The sequence below is a fragment of the Amblyomma mixtum genome, chromosome 10, assembly GCF_055824585.1.
Source record: "Amblyomma mixtum isolate Tamu chromosome 10, ASM5582458v1, whole genome shotgun sequence".
Lineage (NCBI taxonomy): Eukaryota > Metazoa > Arthropoda > Arachnida > Ixodida > Ixodidae > Amblyomma > Amblyomma mixtum.
In genome coordinates, this window is record NC_143021.1 from 110,999,091 (window position 1) to 111,022,442 (window position 23,352).

General features: G+C 48.9%; 1 protein-coding gene across 1 annotated transcript in view; it reads left to right on the forward strand.

Moving 5' to 3' along the window:
• LOC149326671 (PIH1 domain-containing protein 1-like) overlaps window positions 1–23,352 on the forward strand; it is a 138,986-nt gene that overhangs the window by 3,044 nt on the left and 112,590 nt on the right. The window contains exons 2-4 of the mRNA XM_089562988.1: window positions 5,936–6,094; window positions 10,817–10,934; window positions 18,619–18,762. Of these exons, the coding sequence (XP_089419114.1) occupies window positions 5,936–6,094; window positions 10,817–10,934; window positions 18,619–18,762 (421 nt within the window). The remainder of the gene's footprint in view (window positions 1–5,935; window positions 6,095–10,816; window positions 10,935–18,618; window positions 18,763–23,352) is intronic.

Here is a 23,352-nt window from a genome sequence, read left to right on the forward strand (position 1 = left end):
CTGAGACTCGCGCTAGCCGACGTCAGCAAGGCCAAGCGCCGGAATTCGGACTCTTGCCCGAGGGATCGCGGACATCTAGGACAGCCAACGTCACCATGGCGTCCCAGTCACAACAAACCGACCCCGCGATTGCGTCGAGGATCGTCTACGTGCCTGTCACTCCAAGATCTGTCGTCCCGTTCCGTGGCGATGGCCTCGACGATGTTGAAGACTGGGTCCAGCACTATGAAAGAGTAGCTCGACATAACGGGTGGACTCCCGACCAATGCCTGCAGAATCTGTACTTCTCCCTGGAAGCCACAGCAAAGTATTGGTTTGAGAACCATGAGGCTTCTTTAACATCATGGGAGACATGCAAGAGCGAACTGGTGCGCACGTTCGCGAACCAACACCGGCGACAGCAAGCAGAAGATCTGCTCCACGCTCGCATCCAGGGACCCACCGAAAGCGTCAGGAGCTTCGTCGAAGACGTGCTGCGTCTGAGTGCCCGCGCCGACCCGCGGGCTACTGAGGAGAAAAAGGTACGGGCGTTGATGAGGGGTGTCCGGAATGACATCTTTGGAGGCCTCATACGCAATCCTCCGACCACAGTAGCCGGATTTGTCGCCGAAGCTACAAATATCGAGCACGCATTGGCGACAAGAACCAGTCACTTTCAGAGACTGAGCGCCCTTCCTGCCGTCTCAAGTCTTGCCTCGTCTGGCCTGGGCGGAGTTGGTCTAGCCGATGTTCGAGAAATAATTCGCGACGTCATCCGCGAGGAGCTGAAAAAGCTCTTCCCTTCTCCTGAGCAGCCCGCCTCTGTCTCCATCGCGTCGGCCGTTCGCGAGGAACTGCGACACACGCTGGCGCCAGAAGACGTCCCAATTGTAGCTGCAGCCGACCCACCAACTCTGAGCTACGCCGCCGCAGTTCGTCGTCCGCCTCCCGCCCATCGCCAAGTCCAGAGCGCTCCCGATTCTGGCCTTCAACGCCGCGAGTTCCTGCACCCGTCTGATGCCCGCCTGGGACCGCCGAGACGCAGGAAGACCGACATCTGGAGGACTGCGGACCGGCGACCATTGTGTTTTCACTGCGGTGAGCCTGACCACATGTATCGCTCCTGTCCATACCGCGAGCTTGGCCTAAGGGGTTTTAACCGGGCTGATCCGTGCCCCCGCTACGGTGAACAGCCCCGTGACGTACAAGACTACCTTCGACGTTCTCCATCACCGGTTATAGCTTCTCCTCGCACCTCCCGGTCGCCGCCACCTCGCCGCCCACCATCCCCTTCTCGCGGGTCTCGCCGTGAGAGCCTTTCGCCACTTCGGGAAAACTGAATACGGCGACGCCTGGAGGTGGCGTTGCCGGAGTCGCACGAAGTAAAGAACCTCCGCCTACGTTGGAATGTCCCAGCTCGACCGATGGCATCCTTGGAAGCGCGAATCGTTTTGTAACCTCTAGCAATGTGCACATTCTGATCGACGGACGCGACGTAACGGCGCTTGTGGACACCGGCGCCGATTACTCGGTCTTCAGCGGAAGTTTCTTTCGGCGTCTTCGCAAGGTTACCACCCAGTGGGACGGACCGCCCATACGTACCGCGGGAGGCCACATCGTAAACCCTGTTGGCAAGTGCACTGCCCGCGTCGAGATCCACGGTGAGACGTGCCCCGCCACATTCGTGATATTGGAGAATTGCTCTAAAGATGTTATTCTGGGCATGGATTTTCTCCGTGAATATGGCGCCGTAATCGACATAGGGCAGAACAGGTTGACCCTCCGAGCACGTTCTTCATCGCCAGTACCGCCCCGGGCCACAGGCTTTGCGATGAAAGTTGATGCCGACCATGTCCACTTGCCGCCGTTGTCGACAGTTTTCCTGCCGGTCCGAGCCGATACAACAGCATGTGGAGAAGGCGTTCTGGAAGGCAGTGTCCAGCTGTTACTTACGCGTGGCATTGGTGTTGCGCGAGGGGTCGCAAATGTTCGACGAGGGTGTGCCAACATCTTCGTGACCAACTTCAGGAACGAGCCGCAGCACCTGACAAAAGGGTCAGTTATAGCCCAAATGGAAGAACTTAGCGGCGTTCGTGAAGCTGTTGCGCTGCCTACAGAGGCGGCCCCGCCCGAGTCTAGAGACCCTGCAACGTTGCCCCTGGATATCGACCCCAAACTTGAGCCTTCCCAAACACGTGAACTGCTCTCTCTTTTGCATCGGTACAATAACTGTTTCGCGACGACATCCCGAGTTCGCCAGACACCCGTCGCCAAGCATCGAATTATTGTCGACACCGCAACGCACCCGATTCGTCAGCCGCCGTACCGCGTTTCCTTGAAGGAAAGGGAAACCATACAGGAGCAAGTGCGCAAAATGATAAAGGACGACGTCATCCAGCCATCCAACAGTCCGTGGTCCGCACCTGTAGTACTAGTGAAGAAAAAAGACGGGACCCTACGATTTTGCGTCGACTACCGGCGACTCAACAAGGTGACCAAGAAGGACGTGTATCCACTACCACGCATCGACGACACCCTAGACCGTCTTCGTCATGCCCGCTATTTTTCGTCCATCGACTTGAAGAGTGGATACTGGCAAATTGAAGTGGATGAGCGCGACCGCGAAAAGACTGCATTTATAACCCCGGATGGCCTCTACGAGTTTAAGGTGATGCCGTTTGGCCTGTGTACAGCGCCCGCGACATTTCAACGAGTCATGGATACTGTGCTCGCCGGTCTAAAGTGGCAGACATGTCTCGTGTATCTGGATGACGTTGTCATCTTTTCAAGCACTTTCGCAGACCATCTGGTGCGTCTTGAAGCGGTTCTTCAAGCTCTTCTGAACGCCGGACTCACGCTCAAGCCTTCGAAGTGCCGGTTCGCATACAGTGAACTAAAGTTCCTTGGTCACATCGTCAGCCAAGTGGGTGTGAAGCCAGACCCCGAGAAAACGGCCGCCGTCGCATCCTTCCCTCCACCGTCGGACAAGAAGACCGTCAGAAGCTTTCTTGGTCTCTGCGCATACTTCCGACGTTTCGTACGGAACTTTGCCCAGATCGCGGCGCCACTTTACCGCCTGACGAAGGATAACGTTGTCTTTGAGTGGACCGAGGAGCAACAATCAGCATTCCGCCAATTAAAACACGCCCTTGCAACATCCCCCATACTAGGCCATTTTGATCAAGACGCCGACACTGAACTCCACACGGACGCCAGCAACAAAGGACTAGGAGCAGTGCTGGTGCAATTCCAGGACGGCGCTGAGAGGGTTATTGCGTATGCCAGCCGAGCTCTTTCGCAGGCGGAGGGCAATTACTCGACAACTGAGAAAGAGTGCCTCGCTGTCATCTGGGCCATCACCAAATTCCGGCCCTATCTGTACGGTCGCCCTTTTCGTGTCGTCACCGATCACCATTCGCTGTGCTGGCTCGCCAATATTAAGGATCCAGCAGGCCGCCTTGCTCGGTGGAGCCTTCGGCTACAGGAGTACGACGTCACCATCACCTACAAGTCCGGCCGCAAACACCATGATGCTGACTGCTTGTCTCGAGCCCCCGTGGAGCCGGCACCGGGAGGCGAAAATGACGAAGAGGACGGCTTCCTTGGGGCATTGGACATGGCAGATATGGCTGCTCGGCAACGCAGTGATCCTCAGCTTGATCAGCTGATGGCGCACTTGGAAGGCCACGAAGCTGCGGTGCCTCGCATTTTCCAGCGCATACTGCCGACATTCAAGATAATGCATGGTGTATTGTACAAGCAGAACTTCGACAGCAGCCCGAGGTCGTGGCTCCTTGTTGTGCCGGAAGACCTGCGCGCCGAGGTCGCCCAAGCTTGCCATGACGATCCTACAGCTGGTCACCTTGGCTACAGCCGAACACTTTCATGTATTCGAGAACGGTACTACTGGCCGACACTTCCTAAGTACGTCCGTCACTACATAAGAACTTGTCGAGAGTGTCAAAGGCGCAAAACACCGCCCATACGACCAGCTGGCCTTCTCCAAACACTCGAACCACCGCCTGTTCCGTTCCACACTGTCGGAATGGATTTTCTTGGTCCATTTCCAACGTCGCGGTCGGGCAACAAGTACGTTATCATAGCGACGGACTACCTAACACGATACGCGGAGTCCCGAGCACTAACGTCGGCGACAGCTGTTGAGGCAGCCCAATTTTTTATTGAGTGCATTGTGCTCCGTCACGGTGCCCCTGCCGTTTTGATCACTGACCGGGGTGCCGCGTTTCTGGCCAAGCTCACACAGGAGATCCTCCGTCTCAGCTGCACCAGCCACCGCCGAACTACTGCGTACCATCCGCAAATGAATGGGCTGACGGAGCGGCTGAACAAGACCATGGCCGACATGATCGCCATGTACGTGGATGTCGCCCACCGCAGTTGGGACGCGGTACTGCCCTACGTTACATTCGCTTATAATACCGCTGTCCAGGAGACGACAGGTATGTCCCCTTTCCAGCTGGTACATGGAAGACAGGTCACCACGATGCTTGACGCTATGCTACCGCACGAGCCACCTGTCGACGTCGCCGATGATGCCCGACTAGTCTGCGAGCGCGCAGAAGAAGCTCGGCAACTCGCCAGACTCCGTACCCAACATCAACAACATGCCGACGCTCGTCGGTACAATCTCCGTCGACGCGACGTCCATTTTTACCCTGGAGACAAGGTCTGGGTGTGGACACCGGTACGCCGTCGAGGTCTCTCCGAAAAACTCATGAAGCGCTACTTCGGCCCGTATACAGTTGTTCGCCGCCTCGGTGAACTTAATTACGAGGTGCTGCCCGAAGGAACCCGACCGTCATCACGTCGTTCACCCCGCCCTGAAATAGTGCACGTAGTGCGGCTTAAACCGTATTACGCGCAATGATCGCCTGGACCCGAACTGATTTTACCACTCCCTTTTACACTGGCCAGCAGGAGTTGCTGGGCGCGTGTGTGGTTTTCCTTCAGGTGCTCTTGCTTCCGTGCTAGCATCGGGACGATGCTTCTTTATAGGGGGAGGTAGTGTCGCGAGTGGAAGAAAAAGACGAGTAGCGATTGCGGCGCGCCGACGACGACGTTGCTGCTGGTGGACCTGCCTGTTTTGTTCTGTGCTCTCTGTCTTCACCCGTTCTCGCCGCCGGCCTGTACGTCAAGCCGTGACAATATTGTGCAGTGCACCAGAGCAGTGCAAACGATGCGACTGTGTCTCTGCACCCTTCTTGTTGTCGCGCGCAGTGCCACAGGTTTCCTTGAGCACTCGCTACACCTCAAGCGAGCAGGTGCACTCTCCACCCCAGGGCGGCCCCAGAACAGCGATGGGATCGCCTGCACCTTTGTTGTTCACGTAGGCATGACTGGTTTTAAATGCCCTGCAGCAAGTGGTAACTTGTACTGTAATGGCGTACATGTACCATCATCATAAAAGAACGCTACAATTCTTGCAGTGTTTGCCAAATTCAAACAGTGGAAACAAGGTTGGTTTTGCCAAAACTGGCTCTGCAGAAGGATTTTCTTTAGGACAGGGTGCTGGGAAAAAAAACAGCGCTGAGACGAGGGACGAAGATAGAAGAAGACAACTGGACCGGCTCTTTCTTTGTCCCTCGTCCCAGCGCTGTCTTTTTTCCAGCAGTATGTACCAACTAGCTCAAGTCTCCGTTTTACTTGGGACAAGGTGTGGACAGATACTATGCAGGGTGTCACAAAAGACATCTGGATTGAGGACTCAGCAACACTTTAGGTTCTAGGTTTTAACCACAAGTGGTAGTTATAAATGGGCTAACAAGTTATCTAATACCGGCTTATGAAACAAAGAATACTAGGCCTAATGGCTCACCCACGATGAGTTGCTGGCCCCTAAATAATGGCTTGGACGTTCTAGCAGAAGTGGGTTTCAGGAGCACCTGCGCAGACATTCGTACAGCAGTTGCACATCTGCTGCTGTTCCCACTTGCAGGCCAATGAGGAGTTCCGGAATCTCGTCCAGTCCCTGTCCGAGGGGTCGAAGCCAGAGATCAAGACGAAGCCAATCAAGCCCAGGCCAGGGTTCTGCGTCAAGCTCAAGGACACCTCCACGGGCGCCAAGCTTTTCATCAATGTCTGCCACACCCCAGAGGTATTCACACACAGCCCTGGTAGAGCTTGCCTCCTGGGCACTTGAAGACGGTGCTTGCCTGTTGCTCAGCATGCGGTGTATTCATTTGTTTCCTCGGAGGCCCCAGTTATAGATGGCTTCGATGGCTGCCAGACGGCAGTTAGACACATCTGAACTTCATGAGAGAGACCGGTCTAGAGCAGAGCTTTGTAGTTACAGATCAGGGTATTCGGCCGGGAGGTGGTGAGGCATTGGAACGTACAGAAACAGGGGTGACAGAAAAATATAAAAACAAAGAAATGTTGCATGTGCTTTATCACACTAGGATAGTAAGGTGGAAAGTTGGGCGAGTTGATTCATGATGTAGTTAGCACCAAAAACGAGGACGAAGGTGGGAGAAAGGCACACCGTGAGTGCTTGTGTTGTGTTTTTCTCCCACTTTGGTCCTCGTTTTCGGCGCTAACTACATCGTGAACACCAGGGTAGACTAGTTACTCTAGTGGTTTCGCTGGGACAAAGAGAGTGGAAGAAGGTTCCCAGTAGCATGTCGACAGGACCGATGGTGTTCCAATTAAGTTAATAAAGAAATTGGAACCAAGATTTAAGTAAGCATTTAAACAGGCAGTGACGGTGAATAATCAGGATTACGGAAGATGACATCAGCAACTACGTCCAATCAGTGGTTTGCACGATGGTGATGCAGATTATAAAGGACAGGCTGCAGGCATGGGTGGAGAATGAGGGGGTGCCAGGGGAGCTGCAGAATGGGTTCCGGAAACAAAGGAGGTTGGAGGACAACCTGTTCTCAATGGTGCAGTGTGTCGAGATTGCTGGAAAGGAACACGGGCCCCTGTGGCTAGCATTTCTGGATATCAAGGGAGCCTACGACAGCGTTATTCAAGAGGATTTGTGGGACAGTCTGGAATCTTTTAAAAGATAGACATAAAACTAACAAAGTGCTTATAAAATGGGAAAAAAATGTATCAGAGCCTGTAGAATTACAGGGGGGGGGGGGGGGGGGGCTGAGGAAAGGATGTCCTCTGTCACCTTTGTTGTTCACGTTGTACCTACAGGGGTTAGAGACCAAACTAGAGAGAAGCGGACTAGGCTTCAACCTTTCGTTTTTCAAACAAGGAGAATGGATTGGACGCTCATTACTGGTACTAATGTACGCAGATGATATAGTGCTAATGACTGACAACAAGGAAGATTTGCAGAGGTTGATGGACATCTGCGGTACTGAGGGAGAGAGATTAGGTTTCAAGTTTAGTAAGGAAAAATCTCCAGTCATCATCAGCATCATTTATTAACCTTTAAAGGGCCCCTGCCCACCCCATGGTCCCAAACACTCTCTACCTCTCTTTGAGCGAGCCTCCTCTCCTTCCATTCCCTCCTCGAAATTCTTCTCTCCCGCTCCTCGTCGAGTAGCCTCGGCAAGGCAAAATCACCCCTTCCTTCTCCGGTGTAAGCCGGAGGCGTGGTGTCTGTGGAGTGTGTCACAGGGCGACGTCATGGCCCCGCCTTCAATAGAATTCTTTTCTTGGTTTTTGCATTTTCTCCGTACACTGAACGATCGAGAGGCGCGATCGGCTCGACCACCTTGACTTGTTAGCGAGCGCATCCTTTCATACATCTGTTTGTCATTCCCAGTTAGCGAGCCACCTTTTCATTTTCTTTTAGGCCTCCCCACCGTTTCACGAGCGGAGGGGCGGAAGTCGGTTGTGTTCGAAACACACGGCGAAGCGCGGACCCGGCAACCGCCCGTTTGCTTTTCTCCATGTGTGTTTGGGTCTTTTCTCCGCTCCAAAGCATATGTCATTCATTGGAGTCAAGGCGTACGCAAGATGCACGAAAGATAAGCGGTGTGTGTGCGGAGCGGTCAAGTGGGCGAGCGAGGGAAAGGCTCTGCTGCACTAGTAATTAAAACCTTGTTTTGGGGGGCTTGCATAGAAGAAAAAAATCTGAGAAGGGAGCGCGTACGCAGAGCGTCTCGTGAGGTGATCACGGCGGGGGGAGGGGGGGGGGGGCGAACCAACTCCCTCAGTTTTACTATTTTTTACTTTTTATGGCAAGGGTTCAAGGCTGTCGCCGCACGCTCCCTCCGCAGTTTTTTTTTTTGTTCCTTCATGCGGGTTTGTAGGCATGAGCCAGAACAGAAGGCGCTGCGGAAAGCGTTGTGCAGACGACGCGACGCCAAGGCTACGCCCAACCTTCTCCCGTCAGTCAGAACGATGCACCAATGGAGTGCCTTTAGCGAAAGTAACCCCCCATAACGTCAACGGGGTTCAGAGTAGTGGGCCGGGCCCGTTTTTGTTGAAGGAAAGAACGAGCGGGCTTTGATTTGAATTTTCGCAGCTTTTCGGGGCGCGCATGGCTCTAGTATTTTGCAGAGGTTATCTTTGATGCCTCATCTATGCAGTGGGCTTGTTTTTCAAAAATGTCCGGACCCTGGGCAGTGGCCCTTTAAGGGTCATATAGGGACATTGTATAGGGGGCGGATACAAGTGTCCGATGGTCATACATATGAAAAGGCAAAGAAAAAAACGAGAGAAAACTAGGCAAAGCAAAAGAGTAACAAATTAATATAGTCAATCAAAGACAGTGTGAAAAAGAAGCAGACAGAAATACACACTGCAGTAATACAACGTGTCCAATAAAGTGTTTGATCGTTTTGCAATGCATCATAGCTGATACAAGGTATAGGAAAGTTTTGTTGTTCTTTGAGATGCTTTGCGAGTAGCTGTATAAAGTTGGAAGGATTAGTCTTAACGACAATGTTTTCGGGCAGGTTATTGCAGAATTCGATCGCACAAGGAAGAAACGATGTTAAATGCATTAGTGGAGCCGTGCAAACGGAGTATGAAAAATGTGTAATGACCAAAGGGCGGAGAAATGCAGCTGTCGTGAAAAATCGGGCGTTGAGGAATCACATTAGATACGAAGTGGTAAGAGGAATCTGGAGAGGCATGGTGGTTCCTAGTCTGACTTTCGGCAATGCGGTCCCGTGCATGAAGACCAGAGGTTCAAGCAAGGTTAGAAATGAAACAACGCGGTGTAGGAAGGCTTGCTTAGGGTGCCCATGGCAATGCATCAAATCAGGGGGTGCAGGCTGACATGGGATGGGCGTTGTTCGAGAGCACAGAAGCTAGCAGCAAGATGGAATTTGAGGAGAGAAATGGGGGGAAAGCAGTGGGCGAGGAAAGTTTTCAGTTACTTGTACGTGATGAGGAATGTTGACACAGAATGGAGAAAGCGAACTGGAAAACTGACAAGCAGGTATCTGGACAGCAGATGGGGGGGGGGGGGGGGGCAAATCAGCAATTACTGGTTAAGAGAAAGGCTAAGAAAGCAGAGAGGTGTCTGTGAAAAGCAGGGATGCAGGAGAAATGGGCATTGGGAACATGCAGAACATTTAACTGCAGTAGCTGAAACTCTCCTCCAGAAAACAAAGCACGGCACTCCACCAAAAAGGTCGGAAGATGGGTGCACCACATTGAAGCCTGAACTTATACCATTGGTCAAATGTTTAGGGGAATCCCCCAAGGTGGAGTAGATTTCTAATAAGGGAGTAATTACTCATTGGCGTCCACCCGAGCGCAGCCATACGGCTACAACCGTAGCCGTATGGCTGCGCTCGGGTGGATGCCAATGAGTAATTACTCCCTTATTATAACTTATGCCATATGTACACAGAGTGTCGCACAATCTAAAGAAAGTTGCGAACAGGCACAAGGTTCCATTGGTGTTTTCAGCCCCAAATAAGCTGTCGAGATGGATGCCTCAGATCTGCGGCACGGAAGCGCCCGGCTGCCAGACAAAGCATGAGACAGCGTACGTTCGCTGCGTGGTAGGAGTGGTGTGTGAGATCCCCTTGAGTTGTGGAATGTCCTATATTGGACAAACAGGGCGTTGCATTAATGACCGCCTGAGGGAGGATGGCAAAAATGTGGAAAATGAGGAAAAATACGCTAATTTGGTCCAGCACATTAGCACGTGTAAGTGCGAGACACGACGTGGGGAAGCGAGGATTCTGGGCAGGAGCAAGAACGAAAAGGCGAAGGTTTTGCTTGAAGTATTTCACATCAAGAAAAAGGCGATCCGTCAACTAACCTGCATTTGGCGGAATATGAGTTTCTGTGCCAACACGCTAGTGTGGTACAATAAGTGGTGGCTTCTGACAAGCACTGAAAGAAATGAATGTAGGTGGTTCTGCGGTGTATAAATGCATGCACCTCGTTCTCCTAATAAGCAGTTGGAAGTTGGCGCCTGTACCGTTGTCCTGTCTCGTCTCGTGTGTTTTGTGTTTTGCAGTGCCTTACTGAAGTGTAAAATGCATACCCAACTAGCCCAGCAACAAACGTAACTGAATGAATCGGCGGGGAAAAAATAATTGCATTCTTAGCTTCTCGACAATGAATGGCTTTTGCTGCTGGATGAACTTCTATAGACGCACAAACAGTCAAATTTTATTGAGAAAGAAAATCTGGTGGTCTCAGTGTCCCTTTAACAAAACTTGCTAAGAGATGTGTTAGCACAAGCAGTAGACACACTGACGTATCTCCATCTAATCAGTGCAAATTATTAGCCCAGCAGCAAGTTTTGTTTGACATGTCAACGCAGCGAGAACTGGTCCTTGTTGGTCGACATTTAAACAAACCAACTAAACAAAAGTTTAAAACAACACACTCTGAATTTCAAGTCTTGTGTTTGTGGAGAGGGCAAAGTATGGCTTTTCTTGCGCAGCTTCCCGAGCCGCGGGACATTGATGACGAAGAACTGATCCACATTTTGGAGTCGGAGGACCCAACGTCGTACCGCGTCCCCCTCAGCCTGGGCCTTCCACATGAGGAGGTGGACAAAAGTGAGTGGGGGGGGCTGCCAGGGCTTTGTATTGCTTGCTGCACACACTTTAACCATTTCAGGGTACTGTATTTTCCGGTGTATAAGACGCACCCACCATATATGCAGGCAGTCACTGAAAAAGTTGGCATATAAGACGCACCCGTGTATAAGACGCACCCCAGTTTACCCAGTTAGGCTAGTGAGGCTTAATTAAACGCGCTTGCGCGACCATCGCGAAATGCACCGTACCTGTGAGAAGTTCTTAAGCAATGCTAAGTGATCGAAAAAGGCAACACTCACGCCATACCCACCCAGGATTTAGCAAGAAATAAAAAAAAACGAAAGAGTTCTCCCATATATCCGCACCAACATTTTATTTTTACTTAAAACCTTCGAAGTCTTCATCTTCAGATGCGCTATCAAAAAGTTTGCCCAATTCTCGAGGCAACGCGGCTTAAACATGCACTGCGTACTTGCTACGTACACGGAGCAAACAAAGGTGCAAAGGGGGACTAAAAAAAAATGCCGGCTTGTCTTGTCTTGTCTTGACAATGGCGAGAAGCGCGATTGTCACCATCTTTTGGCATTTCACATTACTTTTGCTTGGGCCCTCCGAAACGGGCACGCGTTTGTGATCCCGGAAGTCATCATCCCCGCTGTTTCATGATAAAAGTTCACCTGAAAAAGTGGCACAGGGTGGTTCCCGTATTGAAGCATTAACTGTGTTAAAACCGTGTTATTTTCCAGTTATATTTTTTCGGTGAAAAAAGCTTGAGCATGAACCTGAGTAATTTCTGAACTTGGAAAAAAAAAGAAACGAAAAATTAGCGTATAAGACACACCCTTGTATACGATGCACCAGCAAGATTTTTGAAAAAAAGCCACTTCTTATACACCGGAAAATACGGTACTTGCACTGACCGATGTCATTTTGCTGCTGCTGCGCATTTATGTTTGATTTCATTGCATCACTGTCAGCTGTGTTGCTGGCCTCTCATCTGTGACCCGTGTGGGTTTTCTGACTGTCTTAAGTCGGTTGAATAGTTGAATAGATGAGCATTACAGTAAGCTGGAAGGAAATGTGGTGAAATTTAAGGAGGCGCTCAAGGTCTCCAAAGCAACCCATTGCAGTAGTGTGTTGAGCCGAGAGCAGGTGTAGTCATGGGAGCGGTGTCACTTTTGCCAGCCCCGTAACATCCACGGCTCCCACTCATTCCCTGTTGTACACGAACTAGGGGCACCCTGTCACTTTTGTCATAACTCTGCCACCGTGCTGCTTTGTGCACTGCATGCCCTGCCTTCTCTCATTCTGCTTTTATTGCGAAAGCAATACTAGTTGCACTTTCAGCCCATCACGTAGCCAGGCCGGTAGCTACCAAATTAGCATACTGGATTGGATTGGATTGTATAACCGATGCATCACCACAAGTCTAACCGCAAGCACCACCACCAGCTACACTACCTTGGTGTAGCTACGGATATTGCTTTCGCAATTACCGGGCTTAACCAAGCTAAGCCACAGCGAATTTTTTGCCAAGGTAGGCATATGCCCTAGACATAGCAGGGGGTAGTTTACGAGACTTTTGTAGAGAGGAATAGTTTACGGATCATGAATACCCTCTCCCGCAGACAGGAGAATAACAAGTGGACGTGGAAGAGCCCCGGTGAAGAAACTGTGAAATAGAATTCATACTATGCACTCACACTGGCATCGTGCAGGATGTGGAGGCCCTCGGAAAGGTGCAGTGTAGTAACCACGGGAGGGTGAGGTCTCTTATGAGCCTACACTTAATGAGGGAATGGAAGAAACTGGTGAGGCCGCAGCCCATTGACGAGTTAGCGGTAAGAGGGAGAGTAGAGCAATTCAGGATATTACTGCAGTAAAGGTATTCGGCTTTGACCGAGGGCGACAACCGTAGTGTTTAAGCAATGCACAATTATCTCACTTCTTGATTCATATTGCAGCGAAGAAGCACAAACACACGTAGAAGGAACACTCAAAAAACACGGACGAACGCTGCACTCACAACTGGTTTACTGCGAAAAGATTTCGAGCTTAAAATGGCTCACGCATCTGCGCACTGGCTCACGCATCTGTGTTTGTGCTTATTCGCTGCAATATGAATCAAGAATGTTACCAACTTGCCCAAAAATGTGTTTTACTCAATTATCTCACAGCTGCCACTACAGAGAGTGCAGTACAAGTAGGCTGTACGATGGTTTGACAGGATACCAGAAAACTCCCTCAGGAGACAGAAAAATCTGGTTAGGAGACACTACAGCATGAATGCATCTGACCACGCAGACAGATTGGAACTGACAGTGCTATCAGAGTTAATCTATAAGCTGAATGTAACTGACAAAAGGGTGTTTAATATGGCTACAATCGATCATGCTCTAAAGAACGGAGATAGCCTAACAATGGTTACAAGGAAACTAGGCATAGGCAAAAATCAGATGTGTGGGTTCAGAGACAAAGAGGGCAATGTCATTAGCAATAACCATAAGATAGTTTAAGTAGCCCAAGAGTTTTGCACAAGCCTATACAGTAGCCACTGTAATTATTTATTTATTTATTTCTGGACGTTAATGCGATCAGGACGTTAATTCGAGAGGCAGTAGCGCACAGAAATGGGACATCCCCCCAGTAACGAAGGAGGAAGTAAAAAAAGCTGTAGGAGCAATGCAGAAGGGGCAACACAGCTGGTGAGGATCAGGTAGCAGCAGATCTCTTGAAGGACGAAGGTGAGATTGTGCTACAAAAACTAGCCACCCTCTATAAGCAATGCCTTATGACTTCGAGCTTACCTAGAGCTTGGAAAAACGCTAACATTATCTTAATTCATAAGAAGGGAGACGTCAAGGACTTGAAGAATCACAGATCAATCAGCTTACTGTCCGTTGCCTATTAGGTATTTACTACTAAGGGACAATCTTTGGCTTCAATCAACCAAATGATGAAGCAGACTGTCATATGTAAAGCCCATGTATTGCCCATGTAAAGCCCTCACCCAAAGGCCCTTGAGGTATCTGTAATAAATAAACTTGGCAATAGACCGTGTTCAGACTGTCAATCACTTGATAGAGAAATGCGAAGAATATAACCAACACCTTCATGACCAGCATGGATTGACTTACTCAAAAGCTGAGCAGTCATCCAAGCTTTATGGAATTGGGGCAGAAGAGTCTTATGTAAAAATACTTTAACATATGCACAGCTACCATAACCCTCAACAATGTCAGCAACAAAATTCCAATAAAGGAAGGTGTCATGCAGTGAGACACGATCGCCCCAATGTTACTCTCGATTGAGCCAGTGCCGAGCGTTTGGACCTTCAAGGCCCCTCGGCGAAGGCAACACGCCACTTTGGCCCCAGCTTCCTGTAGACAGCACCTCCAGCCTGACCCGACCGGGGGAAATCGGCAGTCTCCTTTTCCTATCCTCCCCTTCATCTTTCACTTTCCTATCTTCTTTCTCACAACTGTCCTATCTCCTACTCTCTTCTTGTTTTTTTTTGTTCTTCCTGGCAGCTGGGGTTAACGTTGTGTGGAGTAGCCACCCTGAGTTGCCCAATACTTGGTTTCAGTCGTGGTGTACAGCTGGCATGGGCAGGGCTTGCTTGCAAATAGCAGTGAGTTATTAACTTTATCAAATGCTTTAGCAAAGTCAGGAAATATGCAGTCAGTTGAAAATGCAGAGTCCAAATAGAAGTGCAAGTCGTGAATAAAGAAAAGTAGTTGTATGTCACGAGAGAAAAACTTTCGGAAGCCATCCTCTGTTAGGCAGAAGAAATTGTTATCCTCCAGAAAATTAACGGGACGGGGAAATATTTGTACCATTATTTTTCATGCTATTGATCTCAAAGATGTGGGTCAATGGTTAGATGGATTCTGTTTGTCTCCAGTTTTATGTACTGGTACGACCACAGCACTCTTCCAGTCTCCAGTAGTACACCATGGTGGTATGATTGTGAGAATACGCATTTCATGATGATAGAACTATACTCTTTAGCATTCCGTATATATTCCATATAGATATGCAATGATACCATCAATTCTGCTAGAAAATGTTATAGTTTCAAATCGATAATCGGTATGATGCCTTGCTAGTCGAACATAGTGGCATTCATTGCGACGTCCCGAAATGACCGCATAGTTGGAGATCGGGACATTGGACAACATTGGATGTAGAAGCAAACTACTTCACGAAAGTATCATTTAGTACAGTAGCACAGAGGTGGTTGGGAGCAGGTTTGCTGGTGGGTGCAGTAACGACACTTTATAGGGTTTCCAGGTTTTATTGTGTTCCAGAAACGTTTTGGATTAGTCTCAGAATGTTCAGGCGGGTTATTTTAAAGAAGGTGAATTTATTAGACTTCAGTGCTCGTTAATATGCTGAAGCAGCTGTTTTGTACGCTGTCCAATGGGCAGGTTTTAAAACTTAGCAGTTCGAAAAAGTCTTTTCTTTTTGTTAGAAAATCGTTTTAAATATTTGTTATACCAGGAGGAGGAGGAATAAGAGGAAAGGCAGGGAGGTTAACTGAAGAATAATCGGTTTGCTAACCTACACGGGGGAAGGGGAGATGAAATAAAAAAAAAGAGAGAGAAAGAAGAGTAACAGAAAATTGAAGTCACATGGAAAGTCAGCGTTGGTTAAAGTCACAGCCTATCATGCAGCCCAAAAGTCCGCAAGGAGCGGAGCAGTGCCTTCGAGGCCTTCACCGCCGACGATCGCCGCGGCCAGTGGCCGAGAATCTTCATTTCCGTCAGTGGGCGTGGATCTAGGCGCTCCAGCGCACGGCTGAGAGACTGCCTTTTGGCACTGTAGGCAGGGCAGTCACAAAGAATGTGGGTTATAGTGTCGTCATGCCCGCAGATGGCACATGCAGGGCTATCAGCCATACCGATTAGGAAAGAGTTACAGTTGGTGAAAGCTACACCAAGCCAGAGGCGACACAGCAAAGCTTCTTCTCGTCGTGGTAGGCCGGATGGAAGCTGGAGCTTCAGATCTGAGCCCAAGGATTTTAAACGTGAATTGGCAAATTGGCCGGAATTCCACGCGGCAAACGTGATGTCCCGCGCAAGTGCGCGAAACCTGCCCGCTGCGTCTCATCTCGAAATGGGGATCGACACTAAATCGCCGTCGTCATGAGCAGTTCACAGGACCTCATCCGCGCGGTGATTGTCTGCTATGCCGCTGTGTCCCGGTAGCCATTGGTAGATAATGCCATGTCCTTTATTGATGGCAGAGTGATGTAGTTGTCGAATTTCCGTGACCAGTTGTTCACGGGCTCCATGGTGCAGAGCAGCTTGTAAGCCTTGGAGGGCAGCTTTGGAATCGGTGAAAATAGACCACCGCTGAGGCCGCTGCTGATTGATGTGTTCAATGGCGACACGAGGAGCGGTGAGTTCTGCACCCGTCGAAGAAGTCTGGTGAGCTGTCCTAACTCTAATTTCTGTAGTCCTTGCGGGGATGACCGCGGAGCCAGAAGAAGTGATAGGGTTCACTGAGCAGTTGGTGTAGACGTGCACCGGTTCGTATGGTGCTCATGTAAATATTCAAGGGTGACTTGTTGTAGTTCTGTCGGCGATGAGTCTATCTTCCTCCTGATGCCAGGTATTGAGAGAAGCACACGGGGATTGTGCAGGCTCCAAAGTGGCGAGGACGGTCTAGAGGCGGGTGTAAACTGGGACGGCAGATTGGCGCGAAGTGCATCAACGGTGTCCGTAAGCGATGTGCGCGGCCTGGTAATAGGAAGAGTGGCAAGATTGTGAGAGGGAACTCGGGATATGTGTCAAAAATGTGCCCTCAGTGCGTCAACTGTTAGCTAGGTAGGGATTGGATGCTCCTGGGCGATGAGTACAGATGTGGCCGTCGAGGCACATTTCGGCAATCCTAGGCAAGTCCGGTGGGCTTGAGTGCTTTGCAGACATTGAAGTATACACACCGAAGAGTGATAAGACGATGAATGAGTTAAGACACTTTATTTCGGTACATGCATCAGTTTGTTTCTACTGGGCGCTCGAGATAACCTGGTAAGAAAATATCAAAAAGAGCCCAGTTATTTAGGGCTACAAAATGAGCTTTGTTATTGTCGCTAATAGTCTTAGAGCGTTTGGCATTGGACCGTTGCCCATGTGAATGTGCCATTCCGTAGCAGAAGATATGCTGCTCCCTGACCCCATCCCCCCCCCCTTGAAAAATTTCTGGTAGTGGGGAGGGGGCTCGAGCTCTCCAGCACCCCCCACCCCCATGCAGTCAGTGCCTATGATTGCTGGCAATGAGCTAACAGCACTGGAAGGCACCCTAGGCCTGTGTTGTTCAAAATCAGAAGGCTTCTCATTAACTACAGAACAACCATCGAGCCATGAACTAAGGCTTCTTGACATAGCGCTCAACCTGTCATCGGATCACACCTGCTGAAAGTACATGCCATGCTCGATGAAATGCCTGCTGCCCTTCTCATCAGCGCTCTGAATTTCGGTGAAGCCAATATTCAAAGGAATGCTCTTCAAAAATTGTGCACCCACTGTGTCCCGACCAGCTTCGAGGCGCAACTGGAGTGGTTGACAGAGGCAGGCCTCTCCAGGTCGCAACCGTAGCAGAAAAAGCACTGAAGGAGCTCAGCCAAAAGCCGTCAGGCATAGAATCAAGAAGATCTCTGGGAGATTCAAAGTTCACATTAGGCCTGTGCAAAAAAGACATTCAAAGAGGATCAGCGAAAAGGCACGCGCATGATGACACACAGATTCACGAACCCGTGTGTGGCCTCGGTCGCCTACGAGAGCTGCTATCTTGTGGAGCATTGTACATTAGACAGACAGGAAGCTGCATCAATGGGCATTGCAAGGAGCGCTCTTCCCTGACACGATCTGGAGGCTACCCCGACAGACGCACACGAGAGCTACGTGAAGCCTACTTCATTCGAAACTGTGCCACCACATGGGTCAGCAGCCCATCCACTGACCTCAACAGACTCGGGAGTAACCTGCCTCCCATCCACCGTGACCCAATCTTTCAACCACGTTTTTCGTTAAACTTGTTACAAAAGTATCTTCTGGTGAACTAGTATGTCTGAATCGTTCATATTTTAAAACTGCGCAAACAAAAACAAGGACCGAGCGAGAACACAGTAGCACACACAAGCGCAGACTTCCAACTTTTATTCGAAAAGATTGCCGCAGTCTTTTTATACCCTCTGTGGATACCACCAACACACCCCAAACCATCCGCAAAATTTAAAACACGTGCGCTTATCTCCTCTGAATGTCCCAAACATTCCACGATAATGGACAGGCGCCTTAGCAGCACACAAGTGACTCAGACACACGCGCAATTTTTACCTCAATAAGACAAAGATCGCGAGCCACGTGCCTTGTCCACGGCATGTCGAACACGCCAAGAAGCATAGATAACAACAACGAAATGAAGGCATAAACATGGTAAAAGGCAAAGGAGAGATCACTAAAACCTGAGCAACAAAAAAATGCGAAACCAACAGGAATGCGGAAAAACAACTATGAGGCCACTAAATTGGAGCTAAAAAATTAAATTGGAGCTAAAAAAAAAAAATTTAGTGGTCTCATAGTTGTTTTTCCGCATTCCTGTTGGTACTTCTTGTACTTTGTGCATACTCATTGTTCATGTTGGTGTCAAGGACGAGGTAGATGGACTGTTGTTCCCTATTTCTTTGTTCTTCCAGGTGGAGGTCAGTGCATGGCTTATGACGTCATCATCAACGAAGCCTTCTTCCGCAAAATCAGCTCTAACGAACTGTTCAAGACGTTTCTCATCACGGTCGCGCTTGATGGCGTCGAGGACAAGTATGGCGTCAACCCTGACCGAGGTATGGCTTTCAAAGAGCAGTGCTGTGTACTACGCTGAAAACAAGGCACTGCAGCTAGATGTGTCGTAATAATGGCGCTAACCTCTGTTGAGCCCCTAACAGACATTCTTTAATGAAATTTGCACTGAGGTGGTCATTTCAGTTCCCGCACTGCCGCCTCATGGCTGCGCGAGTATTCGAACATGTCGAATATTGAAGCAAATTTTTTCTTTATTTGTACGCACCATCAGTCCAAACCGTACTAAGATGGAAGTGGTGGCAAGCATCACATTGTGGTAAACGCAGGCCAGTCGGATACAACAGTCAACACAGCTCATACAATACAGTCAGTAAAATATGCAGTCTAGTATGTGCACTACTGCTTTTGTGAAGAAGAAGACGCACACTCATGACACACTCGTGGCAGATGGCCCTGTGCTTCAGCCGTACTGCCATCGCTATGCGTGTCTGCGTTCGACCTGGGTGATCTCGGACTGTTTTTGCCGCTGCTCCCGTCGTCCCAGTTCATCATCATCATCATTTATTGGCCCTTAAAGACCCCTGGAGGGGTATTACATAAGGGAGGGGGGGGGGGGGGGGGGCAAACATCGAAACAAGTAATGACATTATTAGGTAAAAAAAATATATACAGTGAAAAAAAAACAGTGAAAAAAAGTATACAGTGAAAAAAAAGTGTACAGTGAAACAGTTCCCTTCAATAAACCATTGCATTTGCGCTGGGTAACAGCCCTGGAACTCCGCTGCTGTTCTCTCCTGCCAATCAGGCACATCTCCACTACGGCAACCGGGTAGGGAGTTGGGCCTTGGACCCCCACTGGCACTTTCCAATTGAGCCCCGGTTGCGATGGTAGGAATACCTTTTTTTGTGACTAAAGATAAGAGGCGCAGTTTCAGGGAGCCTGTGTTTGATTACTGGTACCCTCCACACAAATGGCATTGAAATGAAGATTCCATTTAACTTTTTCCTGCTTCTTTTTTACTTCCTGTGTGGCCACTCCAAGTGCAAGCTAGCCTCTTTCTTCCACCTCGCCGCCTTTTCTTTGTTTTATTTTCTCACGCTGCAGTTCACAGGTGGCACTATTACTGCCATTCCCTCTTTCTCTGCTTCCCCCTTAGGGCCCGGTTGCTTGTTCCTTCGGTCTGCTTGACACCGTCCCTCGTCCTGCTTCTCAAGGTTTTCGTCCCGTCCTCCATCGTCACCGTGCAACTCGTTGAGCATGTTACTCACTAGTTCAGTTGTTCCTCAATATGACACTTCTAGCTTCCAGTGCGACCTTTGTAGGCTGCCTTTGGTCTACCCACCATCACTGATGCGGATACCTATAAAACAATCTTTTTTTTTTCGACACCGCAGTAGTGAGTACCGACACAATAGCTCACCAAATTGAGTTTGTGATTTAGTACTTCCATCAACAGTTCCACTCAGTTCCTTGCTCCACCCCTTACTTCACACTTCAACATCGGAGCTTCACTCCTGGCATAATTGAACTTGCCAGGGGAAATGAAAGAAGCACACGTCACTGTAGGGACAGAGGAAACAGATGACAAAGGAGGAAATGGACTCAAGGAAGTACCTTCGTGCTAGGTTCAGACAAAAGAAAAGAATGGACCGGCAAATTTCTGCCCAGGGCAGCCTTCCCACCATCAGCGTTGACTTATCATTCTGACGTCTCGGTCGACTAATTGCACCTGCTTGTGGCGCATCCCATACAGCTGCCATGCAATAATTATATTGATAATTATAATTAACAAGACACACAGTTTAACAAAAGATGAAAATGTACAGGGACTGTTGCTTGCTCCCTTGCAACCTCTTGTACATAAATATATAACAGGGATACTTCACTCGTTCGATTGGGAATTAAGCACACTGTAAATTGTACTTGACGGCCCACCTCTCCCAACGCGTACTGCAGCTCCTGATGTGTGAAATAATCTCCGGCTTGTGTTAAGAAATTCGTCTTTAATATTATTCTGCGCTGTCTATGCAGCATACCTCATCAGGAAATTTGGACATATTGATACAGGACGTGAAAAGCTAGTATAACACTAGCGAATGTTGAACCTGTATTCTTCGCCCCTCGGCTTCAGCACTTGCCATTCCAGCTTAATCTCTCACTGGTGATTTGCCTACAAATCAGTGCATTCAGTGCGTAATTAGCAGTGTGAATAAATTGATCGCAGTCTATCCCTTCCATTGAATGCCTCAATACCTGTCCTATACTCTTTTTGGTTTCTTGAAACTGGAGGGTGATTTCTCTTTTATGTTTTTTTTTTACCGCTGAAGTTTTACATCAAGGCACCCTAGAAGCAGGGGCATAGCCACCAGGGTGGATTATGGTGCTTCAGCCCCCCCCCCTCTTCCGAGGTTTTTTTGTACTGCTATGCACCACCGCCCAAAACAACCACTGCCACCGAAAATCATGTTGGATTTTGCCTAGAATGTCTTTTCCGCACTCTAAAAGGCATTTTGGCACAAACATTCTGAACTCAGGCTGGATTTCATGCCAATTAACATCCATGCACCTGTAGCTGCATAATGCAAGGAGGCTGTGGTTGTTCGCCGCGCCCGTCAAAGAAGACACCAATCGGCCCGTTAGTTGCGACACCTTTATACATCATTGCACCTTAACACACAATCCGCAAACAGGTATGCACACAGGCAGGCGATGTTCTTACGGAACACGGCCACGTACGGCTCCAATCTACCCGACGGCATTGTAGTCAATGGCCCAATGCCTGCACGGCCACAAATGTCCCGTGCCACTCACGGTTCGAAGTGGGTCTCGAGGACACGGTGGAGTCACTGGTCCAGAGCGCTGGTCTGCCAGGCGACACAGGTCGGTGGTTGCCCGAGCGAAGCGGTGGCCTTGAAGGCGGCGAACTGAAGTCGTCGCGTCGTTGCAGCTCGCCAAGACTCGCAATGGTGAGATGGCGGCCCAAAGCCGTCACATTACTGCGGCTCAGCACACACGCACACACGGGTCTCCGCAGCCGACCAAGCCACAACCGCGGCGTTGGAACACTGCCACGTCCCCCCACACTCGACGCGCGCTCCACACCGTCGTCATCTTCGCCGCGCCGGCCACTGCAGCAGCGCCACCACCACAGAGGCTCATCCGAGCATGAAGTTTCGAGGGCGTTTCGATGATGAGCAGGCTCGTCATGACATCTAGTGGCGGCCACGTAATCTACTTAGCGCATGGATTTCAATCCTGAAACTTTATTGTTATAAATTTCTTATAAATTTGACCTTTAGATAGCGAAGCAGCAAAAACAATGCAATTAAAAAGCTGTGTTCCTTCGGGTCCATAAGCATGTAATTAGAAAAACATATGGCTGTTCATTAGCCTTTAAAACCACAGAAATTTTTGCCGTTTATTGTAACAGTTAGCATCATGAAAGTTTTCATGCGAATATGAAAATTACGAGGGCATCATTAACCAATTTGACCGACCTTGCTCATTGAAAGCCTCGGCCCACTTGGCGTTTCCCAACGAACGCATTCGGATATTGGGTAGTTCAACTTGTTTCACCATCTGTGATTTTCGTTCATCCTTTTCTTTCCTTTCTAGCTATCTGGTTTTACTTCCTTTTTTTGCAGAATGATTGTTGTCGCCGTGCAGGAAGCTAAAATACTCATTTTCGTATCGATTTCTGCATTCTTGCTCTATTATTCTGCCCATATGGTGCTGTCACAACCGCAGCATGGCCCAAATTTATGTCACGATTTTTGCGGTCATAGTTTTATTCTTGCCAGGATCGTCTGTCTTTCTATGCATAAAGTTTAGTATCTGTGATTGTGCAATATGTTTATTTTGCTTGTTTGACACATTATATACAGCAACTTTTGCTTAGATATGTATACTTATCAGAGACTTATACGTATGTTTAACTATCTTGCCAGGTTTTGTGTATACATGCAGTGAAGTTTGTTTCCAGCGACGTTTTTTTACCCTTTATCAAGCTGTATCTTCGCATTCATGACATTTAATTGTACCTCCGCATTTCTAATGTATATTTTGCTGAACTCCTGCTTTTTATTTGTGCTCTCTGTTGGCACTAAAATTTCAGTGCAATTACTTACAATACTCGGCCGGTTAGAGCTGGCCCTGCGCAATACATTGGGTCGAAGTACAGCATCATTGAGGTTTTTTCCTTGGCCATTGCATATATACAAAAGTGTAAACAAGCTTCTTGAATGACAAAGATTCGTTAAAATATGTGTCCTTAACTTGTTCATTTCCTTGCCTTTACGTTTTTCATATTAGTGGCGTGCACTGCTTTGCTGGTTTTGAACTGATGTAGCTAAAGTTGATGTGACATTTTCTTTACTCTCTAAGTAGACAAAAAAAAGATGGGAGCATTGATATCAGCTATCTTATCTCTGCCACAGTTTTTGGACATAGAATTTATTCTTTCATGAAAAAATACATATTTTACTTGTCTTGACAGTGCAGTGCATAGCATTGAAGAATTCGTTTGTAAGCATTACCAATTTCAATGCAGTTATTATTAGTGTATTTGATTCCTCCCCTCGACAAATTCTACAAAGATACAAGAAGGAGGACGCGCTGTGGCCTGCAGCAA